Source organism: Eutrigla gurnardus (genome assembly GCF_963514095.1).
Source record: "Eutrigla gurnardus genome assembly, chromosome: 24".
Classification (NCBI taxonomy): Eukaryota; Metazoa; Chordata; class Actinopteri; order Perciformes; family Triglidae; genus Eutrigla; species Eutrigla gurnardus.
In genome coordinates, this window is record NC_139935.1 from 11,232,033 (window position 1) to 11,243,019 (window position 10,987).

The window sequence follows — 10,987 nt, forward strand, 5'->3', positions numbered from 1 at the left end:
ATATATTTATTAAGAATTAATTTGGATTTATTCAGATTTGTTCATAAATATCTGGAAATGTGTGTATGTTGCATTTTATTCTCTCCTTTCCTCTTTTGATGTCTGCCTCGTAAAGCATGATGTAACTAGTCGTTTTGATAAGTGCTATAAATAACCTTTATTATTGTCGTTATAATTATGGTTATTATTATTATCAAACAAAAAAGATATGTTTGAAAACTTTTATTACACAATATGAGACTTAAAGCCCACGATCTAGTGTTAAATATTAGAATGAGATCAAGATACGCTGTGGAAACAGGAAGTGATGTCACAGGTCTGACAGACAGACAGACAGACAGACAGACAGACAGACAGACAGACAGGTGTGTCCTGCCAGGTGAAGCTCAGCAGTCTATGGAGGGTCTGAAGCTTCCAGAAACCAGCCCACTTCTCTACATTCTAGGACGTCATTATCCTGGAGAACTTTACAGTTCAGTCCAGTGGAAACCACTGACTGTCACTGGGACAGAGGAAGGAACATACTGGGAACACTGCTGTCATAGATGATGTCATAGATGATGTCACTGAGGGGCTTACCTGAGCAGGTGAGATTCAGGATGGAGGAAGAGGAGAATGATGTTGCACACTCCCTCAGAGTGGATCCAGAATGAACACAGTCAGACCTGATCCTCCACACAGGTCTGTATGAGGACTCCTTTCTCCGTCCTACAGAAACAGCGGAGCCACAGTCCAGCTCTCTACAGGCAACAGCTGCTTCCTTCAGGGTCCAGTCATCGCCATCCACTGGTCTCCAGTCTCCCTGATGTCTCACCTCCAGTGTTCCAGCACAGCGACTGGCTCCTCCCACCAACCTGACAGGCTCTGAACAGAAAGAAGAGAGTCGTCAGTCAAAGAGCAAAGTGAGTTTGATGAGAACAGAAATGAACCAGATCAAAGCTGCAGCTCCTCTTCTACCTGAGCAGGTGAGTCCAACAGCTTTGCCAGGTGAGCAGGTGTTTCTATCTGAGCCTGAGCTTCTACAGTCCAGGAGAGCAGACTCATGGCCTCCACACTGGAACTCTTTGGTCCACGTTGGAGCCCCCACGTCTCCATAGAGCGCCCCCTGGAGGACTGAAGGAGCCCCACAGCCAAGCTCCCTACAGACCACCTCTGCATCCTGCTGGTCAAAGTCAGCTTCACACACTGAGGACCACCACTGGTTGGACTGGTTGGACTTCACCTCCAGTCTGCCTGAGCACAGACTAGTCCCATTCAGCAGCCTGACAGAGTCTGGAGAGATGATAGAAGATCAAATAGAGAGAGAGAAAAGACACCAGACACCAGAGAAAAAGATGTCATGAAACTATTCAGTGATTCAAACTGGACTCAAAACAATTCCACCATCAGTTCATCATTTACAGTTTTTCTCAATTGCTTTGCCAGAATTCTCAAAAGATAATGAATATTTTCTAAACATGTGTAAACCTCCAAACCACTGGCCACTGCTTCACAACAGATTATCATTTCTCATTCTTTTAAATAATTTGCAAATATTTTAGCACATATATGCAAATGAGTACAATTATCTACAATTTGCACAATTAATGATTGAACATATCTTGCTGATCAAAACTGATTATGTTGTTTCTCAGTTGAATAGTTGTTCTCTTCAAAACATGTATGAATTCTTTCATGGTGTGAGTCATCACATGTACAATAGTCCATTCAACTGTCTAAATGTGTCAGCATATATACCATGAATATCATTATGTACTATGGAGTATTTTCTAACGTCCACTAAACTGGTAAATTGTCTGTCAGGAGAAACTTGAACTTCACTAACCAATGAGGAGTTTGTCCCATCTTACATCAACCAATCACACGTCATCTCCAGTCAGCTGACAGGTGCTATTCATGAGTACGGCTGTTACCAAACATATTTATAGAGCTGGACTACAACAGAATAACCACAATGTCTGAACATGGAGGAACCTGCTCAGGTACATCATGAACAGGGCAACTGTAACCGTTTCCATGGAAACGTGAGTGCAGTGTGTAATACTGTAAAAGAAACTTGTACTGATGAGTCAGCATGTGGATAGTATTCAGTTTAGTGTTCAGTTCACTGGACAAACAGAACATTCTAGTAGAGGAAACATTCAGGGTCAACTAAAGAAATAGGACAAACCTGAAATGTGGATATAAGGAACATTTCCAGGCTCCACTGCCGTCCTGAAAAACATCTAAACATTCTGACCACCATTGTTTCCATGAGGTCAAAGGAACTTTTCATTTGGAGGGCAGAGACTTTTTATATGAGACACTAACTTTGTTTTGAAGCACGACTTCAATGTTTTGAGTGAGTTCTGACCTTTTGCAGGTGAGTTATGGTGTTGTGTTGGAACATGGAAGCTATTTAGACAAATCAGGTTCTGAGAATATTAACAAAGTTTCAAGAGATGAGCCAAAGAAATTGAAATAAACTGTAACACCAGAACATGTTTAGAACACCACAGCCTGCAGCAGTGTTACATCACATTTACATGAATACACTCTAACAACTGTTATCCATTGTTCAACACTTTCAATATGTTTTCAAGCAGAAACACATCATCATCTGCAGATCCTCTATTCTGTTCCTTCTGCTCAGAGACTCCACAAACGTTGCTCTCCACACAGAGAAGTTACAGCTTTGGATTCTCTCTTATCTTCCTGAGAATAAAGCTGTGTTTAGAAACGTGGTCTAAACCAATAAGAGACAGAGCTCGGGCAGGTCCTTGCCTCTGATTGGCTGTGGTCCTTTTCACTGCTGTAAATTGTGTCAGTTCGAAAAATGCGAGCGAGCTGAGCAGGTACTTTTCTTTGAAAATGAAGAGAGGCAGAAAGCCTGGCCCCAAGACAATTAATTAATTAATTAAAAAGCCCCAAAATATGCCTTCAGACAGGACTGGTTGAAGCAATTCCCCTGGCTGATGTACGATGAAGAAAGGGACTCAATGCACTGCATTTATTGTCGGGAGTGCGGTCAGAATATGGCCGGTAATAGTGCGTTTGTGGAAGAGTCTCTACGAAGGAGTGCGTTATTGTCTACTGCCGCATTTTGCATAAAGGGAGGCCGGTCAACATGTTAATTGGACATGTCGGGTGGAGCATGGACACGCACAGTGTTTGAAGGCCCACATTACAGCATGAGACATCATGAATAGGAAATTGTATAGTAGCCTATTCCTAATATTATTCAAATGAATAGCCTAAGTAAAAATATAAGTAGGCTAGGCTAAGATCACATAAACAGTTTTCCATTTGCAATCTATAGGCTAGTGACCTGTAGGATCTTTTTATTCTTGAGGAATTTATGCTGCCACAAAGCAAGCATTTGCTGCGTTTGGGCATCAGTGTGCAGATTGGCTGGAGAAAACGGGTGCTCTGGGTGCTGATGGTGCTGCAGTTAACCTAGGCCATAAGGGGGCGTCATTATGTAAAAGGAGAGCGATGAAAAGGTGACCTTTTGGTGTTAAAGGCGACGCAATGAAAAACGTGGGTGCACCTGAATTTTGTGCTGGTGCACCTAAAAAAAAAAAGTTAGGCTCACCAGTGCAACCAATGCATAAAGTTAGTCTGGAGCCCTGTAAGGAGGTGTTCAGGGTGAAGGACTCCACGTGGGGGTGGAGATACTGACGAGCCCCCGACTGAGCTGCTCAGAGTTGTGGCCACTTTTGGTGCCTGCTATGGTGGCAACCAAAGAACCTGCTGGTGGAAACCAGCGGCTCAGAAAGCTGTGGAGCTGAAGAAGGAGTCCTTTCAGGCTGCTTGGTGGTCGGCCCAGAGGACTCCTGAAGCAGCACACGTGGAGGTTTCTCTCATACAGATATCTTGGTGCATTCAGCAGATATGTTGAATATGTTGAATTACCAACAGCTGACAGCTTTCTAGATAAGTAAGAATGAAGAAAGTAAAACAACCACATTGCATGCATCTTTGTCAGGACGTCATCGCTTCTAGAGCTCCGTCCATATCTTTGTTTCATTTCACGGAGTGCTGCCGCGCCGTTATTTCTGCGTGCGCTGCTGTCGCTGTTTCTGTGGTGAGATTGTGATTCAGAAAACTTTACTGTTCATCAGACTTCATGTGTCAAAAGCATCCGTTTATGTGGGCAGGCCAAGACGAGGAGGACGAGATTTCCTAGTGTTAAAAATACGTTTCTAAAAAAACATATACTCATTTCATTACATACATGTATACATTCCAATAGTACTGATTTGTTTATTATTCAAATTATATTCGGTTCCAGAAGTTCGTTCCAACAGCCCTAAAACATTCTAGTAGTTTTATTATAATTCCTTGTTATTCAGAGACCATGAACATGTGCATAAATATGCAAATGTGTGTGCAATCATTTATGGACTTTCACCGTGTCTGAAGTCAGCGCGTCTGTCGATCCACTCGCCGCTATTTAAGTTTCACTATCAGTTGTGAATCAGTTCATTTCTCAATGTTTCTAACGTCAGATTGTGTTTGGAGCTGCTCATCACATGGATTCTTGTGGGTCATTTGATGACAAAACTCAGAAAAAACTTATCATAAACATCTTCGACATGACTATCAATCACTGTGTGTGTGTGTGTGTGTGTGTCAGCCCCGCCCCTCTGTGAAACACACAGAGAGGAGAGACCCTGTCTGTTAATTACACTAAAACACAGGAGAGACTCTCAATGTGTTTTTTCTCTTTTCTTTCGACAAACGCTTATAATGTTTATATATATATATATATATATATATATTAGAGAAAACAAAGACTTTTATAAATTCAATGAAATTCCGCATTTTACAGTTGATTACATTTTCATTGTCAAAATATGTGATTCCATCATAGGGCCCTACTCGGCACGCCCTAGTTTGAAAACCACAGTCATAGATGATGTCATAGATGATGTCACTGAGGGGCTTACCTGAGCAGGTGAGATTCAGGATGGAGGAAGAGGAGACTGATCTTGCACACTCCCTCAGAGTGGATCCAGAATGAACACAGTCAGACCTGATCCTCCACACAGGTCTGACTGAGGACTCCTTTCTCCATCTTACAGAAACAGCAGAGCCACAGTCCAGCTCTCTACAGACAACAGCTGCTTCCTTCAGGGTCCAGTGATAGTCAAACACTGGTCTCCAGTCTCCCTGATGTCTCACCTCCAGTGTTCCAGCACAGCGACTGGCTCCTCCCACCAACCTGACAGGCTCTGAACAGAAAGAAGAGAGTCGTCAGTCAAAGAGCAAAGTGAGTTTGATGAGAACAGAAATGAACCAGATCAAAGCTGCAGCTCCTCTTCTACCTGAGCAGGTGAGTCCAACAGCTTTGCCAGGTGAGCAGGTGTTTCTATCTGAGCCTGAGCTTCTACAGTCCAGGAGAGCAGACTCATGGCCTCCACACTGGAACTCTTTGGTCCACGTTGGAGCCCCCACGTCTCCATAGAGCGCCCCCTGGAGGACTGAAGGAGCCCCACAGCCAAGCTCCCTACAGACCACCTCTGCATCCTGCTGGTCAAAGTCAGCTTCACATACTGAGGACCACCACTGGTTGGACTGGTTGGACTTCACCTCCAGTCTGCCTGAGCACAGACTAGTCCCATTCAGCAGCCTGACAGAGTCTGGAGAGATGATAGAAGATCAAATAGAGAGAGAGAAAAGACACCAGACACCAGAGAAAAAGATGTCATGAAACTATTCAGTGATTCAAACTGGACTCAAAACAATTCCACCATCAGTTCATCATGAACACCAGAACACATGGTTACAACACCACAGCCTGCAGCCATGTTCCATCACATTCCCGTGTCCTCGTGGCTTAAGGGTGAAGCTGATGTGGTCTCTGTCCCACTGTGACACCGAGGTCCACAAGCAGACAACACAACACTTCACTAACTGTGGATGCTCCACGTAATAAGGCAGGGAGACACCAACTGTGCCACGTTAACACCATATCAGCCGCGTGACAAAGAAATGTGTTGCACTCTCTTCACACAGCACTGCTGTTGCAGAATAGTGGGGACGTCCATGTTCTCCCTCATGGTCCTCATGCAGCCGCTAACCTGTGATGATCACATTAGAGCTGCACAGTTTGATGTGTGCATAAAAGCACCAGATGGTCAACGCTTCATCGGCCATCGAGCTCATTTAACACTGAATGATTCGGGAGGATTCAGATCCATCTGGCAGATAGAAACAGATGAAAGGGCCCGGAGAATCCCAGGATGCTGCTGCAAACATGTCTGCCACTGTCATCCCTCTGAGGTGCCTTGGATGAGGACATGACATGAAAAACCCCCATTAACATGAACAAATCAATTCTAAAATGGACTGGAAGCCAGTGAAATGACCTGAGCACAGCTGTTATATGGTCCTACTTCCTGTTTGTAGTTCTCTACTGAAAGGAGTTTGGTAAGACTTTAGATGGAAATGAGGGACGAGAGATGAAAGGTCACATTTACCCTCCGTTCAACAAGATGGACCCTCAAAACAGGAAGTGATGTCACAGGTCTGACAGACAGACAGGTGTGTCCTGCCAGGTGGAGCTCAGCAGTCTATGGAGTAGGGGTGGGGAAAAAATCAATACTTAGATGCATCTGTCAGACCTGGACTAGAAGGAGGACTCAGGCGCAGAGTGAGGACAGTAGATCCAAGCTTTTATTTACAGGTTCACACGAATTCCAATAAACGAGTGACAACACAATGGCTATGAAAATTCACTAGGTTCCTAACCTTAGGAAAAGGGGAGAGAGAGGGAAGGGAAAAGGGAAGGGGAGCGGGGATAGGGAAGGTGGCGGACGTACAAACACGACAAAGGAAAATGCTCCGCAGGGGAGGATACAAAACAAAAGGCTAACTAAATGTCTACTCTAACAGGGACTAAATTATAAACTTTAACAAACGAAAGACGCTCCAAAAGGGAGGACACAAGACTACTACAGGAATATCAAATATCGAAAAATAGGAACAACACGAGAACACAAAACGCTCCAACAAGGGAGGAAAAAAAACGAAGCACTGAAAGGCTGAAAACAGAAAACGCTCCTAAACGAGGAGGACAAAACTATTACGAGAATCTATCTATGAACTAGGAACTGAAAACTTTAACAAAACACAAAATCACTCGTCTCGAGGAATACCTGAAACACTGAACAAAGAAGACTTGGACGCGATCGAGAGCTGTGGTCATGGGCTAGATTCAGACGTGGGACGAAATACTCTGGCAACGAGACAGGGGAAGACACAGACTATATAGACATCAGGGAGGGGAGCACAGGTGACAACAATCATGGATTAGGGATGACGTCAGACCGGAGACACATGAGGAAGGGCAAGTGACCTGAAACGAGAGGAGAGTTACTTTTCAAAATAAAACATAAAATTCACAAGACAGAAAACCCAAGACAGGACACCCATCACCGCTGTGTGACAGCATCGTGATGCGGACGATTCGGAATCGATTCACAATTGTCAAAAATGGATTATTTTTATTCCGTATTGTTTACGGAACACAAAAGGTGGAACTCTGAAATGCAGCGCCCGGACAGTCTGTGGCGTTACACATAACAGAGACACGGCTGAGAGAGAAATCCCACCGGCACCCGCTGCATTTACACTGATACTGTTCATCATTCATGGCTGAAATAAACACTAGTACTGCTTTGTACATGTTGTGAAGTCCCAGACACACCAGGAAACTAAACGGCGTCCTGTCTGAGTTTCTACCTTTACCCAGAGGGGGATCAGTGAGTCTCATAGAGCTGCATTCACAGCAGCGGTCGCTGTCAAAGAACCACGTTGTGATTTATTTACCATTTAAAGAGATAAAGAGTATGCCGAAGTAATGACGATTAGTAAAAAGTCTGAAGTCATGGTTTATTAAGTCTGTCCGTTAAGACGATACAAAATAACTTTACAAATACCTGTTTTTGCATTCGGCTCGCTCAGAGCTAAGCTAGGCTAACACCGTAGCTGCTACGTAAACACTGAACATAACGTCGTCTCGGCATAAATACGGCAGAGACCTTGTTGTTGTTCGGTCTCTGTATGAGACGTAAGATACTATCCCACGGGAGACCACAGACCGCTACGCTGTGATGTGTTGAAATGCAGCTGCATTGATTATTGCATTGAAAGCTTTTTATTTGTATAATCGGCTACAGTTCACTGTTTTCTCTCAGGGATAAGCTCATCGCCTGTAACAGGAGGACTTTGTGTTCATAGGAAGTCATTCTACTTGTGACAAAGAAAAGCCTTTTCTTTCATAATATATGAGAGAAGGTAATTAATAGGGTTGATTTTCTTTAATAATTACCACAAAAGAAGGAAGTGACGAGCAAACTCTGAGTAGCAAAGTCAGATTTAATTTTTTTTTTTTTAATCATGCATGGAAATGTACACAAAAAAAATTGTTGTATCAAGATGCATCTATAATCGGTTTATAATCAAATCGTGAGGTGCCAAGAGATTCCCACCCCTAATATGGAGGGTCTGAAGCTTCCAGAAACCAGCCCACTTCTCTACTTTCTAGGACGTCATTGTCCTGGAGAACTTTACAGTTCAGTCCAGTGGAAACCACTGACTGTCACTGGGACAGAGGAAGGAACATACTGGGAACACTGCTGTCATAGATGATGTCACTGAGGGGCTTACCTGAGCAGGTGAGATCCAGGATGGAGTAAGAGGAGATTGATGTTGCACACTCCCTCAGAGTGGATCCAGAATGAACACAGTCAGACCTGATCCTCCACACAGGTCTGTCTGAGGACTCCTTTCTCCGTCCTACAGAAACAGCAGAGCCACAGTCCAGCTCTCTACAGGCAACAGCTGCTTCCTTCAGGGTCCAGCCATCGCCAACCACTGGTCTCCAGTCTCCCTGTCTCACCTCCAGTGTTCCAGCACAGCGACTGGCTCCTCCCACCAACCTGACATCATCAGGCTCTGAACAGAAAGAAGAGAGTCGTCAGTCAAAGAGCAAAGTGAGTTTGATGAGAACAGAAATGAACCAGATCAAAGCTGCAGCTCCTCTTCTACCTGAGCAGGTGAGTCCAACAGCTTTGCCAGGTGAGCAGGTGTTTCTATCTGAGCCTGAGCTTCTACAGTCCAGGAGAGCAGACTCATGGCCTCCACACTGGAACTCTTTGGTCCACGTTGGAGCCCCCACGTCTCCATAGAGCGCCCCCTGGAGGACTGAAGGAGCCCCACAGCCAAGCTCCCTACAGACCACCTCTGCATCCTGCTGGTCAAAGTCAGCTTCACACACTGAGGACCACCACTGGTTGGACTGGTTGGACTTCACCTCCAGTCTGCCTGAGCACAGACTAGTCCCATTCAGCAGCCTGACAGAGTCTGGAGAGATGATAGAAGATCAAATAGAGAGAGAGAAAAGACACCAGACACCAGAGAAAAAGATGTCATGAAACTATTCAGTGATTTAAACTGGACTCAAAACAATTCCACCATCAGTTCATCATTTACAGTTTTTCTCAATTGCTTTGCCACAATTCTCAAAAGATAATGAATATTTTCTAAACAACATGTGTAAACCTCCAAACCACTGGCCACTGCTTCACAACAGATTATCATTTCTCATTCTTTTAGAGAAATTGCAAATATTTTAGCACATATATGCAAATGAGAACAATTATCTACAATTTGCACAATTAATGATTGAACATCAGGGTTCGACAATAACGGTTGCCCGATTGCCCGGGGCAAGTAAAAATAACCGGCGGGCAGGTAGAACCTGTTCAGACTTGCCCGGTCGGGCAAATTCGTATCATCTGTCTGCTGCTGTGGCGGCGGCATTGCAGTGTGCTGCTTTTTTTTTTTTTTTTTTGTGTGTGTGCTTCGAATTGGCTAATGGTACAGACACACCAACTCCGGCAGCGACGCAACGGACCGTCGAACGCACCCGCGAGTGGGCAGTTCTGTGTTCAAGTTGGATCAATGGGATAGACGTCCTGCGAAGTGGGCGGGACTTGAGTTTTGCTCTGCCGTTTCCAACATGGCGGCCGGGCCACAAACGATCTCATTTTACAGTTAAACTACACGCTAAAGCATGTTTCTGAAAACATTTGAGGCGGGAAATGTGTAGTGCAGTAACAGAATCTGGATTCATATTTGATCAACACTGCCTAGTTTGATAGTTTGAACGAAGTTTCTGGAGCCGGCGGCACTGCGTTGGACGGACGGCATTTGCATAAAGTTCAATCCATCGAACTTTATGCAAATTCACGTACGGCGACAGGGCCGCCAATTCGACGTGCCGTATCCATCATGCGGAGCTCCTGCTCTACAAAGACAATGAATGGGATCCGTTGACTTGACGTCTGCTGCCGGAGTTGGTGTGTCTGTACGAGCCTCTGTGCTGACGTGCTGACGTACCGACGCAGACGTACGGTGACGTTGTTTCACTTCCGCGGGAACGACAGCTATCGCAAACAAAATTTAGACAGCCATAGCAAGTCACTTCCTCACCTGGCCTGCGTACAGGCTAAAAAACACAGAAATGTTCCCGGACCGATGGACCGTTGTGTCCAAAGACTCTACCTGGAGAGCCACAACCAGATAAAAAAATGTCTAACGACAGCTTATCATGTCGCCAAAACGGAGCAGCCGTTCACGCAGTATGCATCTCTTCTAAATCTCCAGACGACAAATGGAGTGGACGTCGGGTCAAGATACAATGTCACAACATTTCTTTCATTGGTTGGAAGAGAGCAGGGAGAAGTTTCATATGAAATGTAATGACAAATGAAAAATAAAAACAGCTTTCTGACAGAAGAAGTGTTGTGTAGTGTCGTCTACAGTCAACAGATAATGGATTTTAGTAAGATATAAGTCTTGAAGAAAATTTGCACAACACCGCGGCGCCACAAAAAGAACCTCTTAGGCAGGGCAAGTAAGAATTTAGGCAGGGCAAGTAGATTTGAAAAGTACTTGCCCGACGGGCAAGTAGGAAAAAACCTTAACGTCGGACCCT

General features: G+C 44.6%; 1 protein-coding gene and 1 long non-coding RNA gene across 2 annotated transcripts in view; both read right to left on the reverse strand.

Moving 5' to 3' along the window:
* LOC311010007 (CD5 antigen-like) overlaps positions 1–8,234 on the reverse strand; it is a gene marked incomplete at both ends in the record, with an annotated part of 28,808 nt that extends 20,574 nt beyond the window's left edge. The window contains 5 exons of the mRNA XM_084004490.1: positions 666–864; positions 958–1,272; positions 4,932–5,216; positions 7,729–7,784; positions 8,164–8,234. Coding sequence (XP_083860616.1) covers positions 666–864; positions 958–1,272; positions 4,932–5,216; positions 7,729–7,784; positions 8,164–8,234 — 926 coding nt within the window. The remainder of the gene's footprint in view (positions 1–665; positions 865–957; positions 1,273–4,931; positions 5,217–7,728; positions 7,785–8,163) is intronic.
* A 604-nt stretch (positions 8,235–8,838) lies between these two features.
* LOC311009679 lies at positions 8,839–9,334 on the reverse strand. Its single transcript, XR_014596674.1, has 2 exons — positions 9,037–9,334; positions 8,839–8,943 (listed from the first exon to the last, which is right to left on the reverse strand). It is a non-coding gene; the product is annotated as an uncharacterized lncRNA (long non-coding RNA).
* Positions 9,335–10,987: the final 1,653 nt, after the last annotated feature.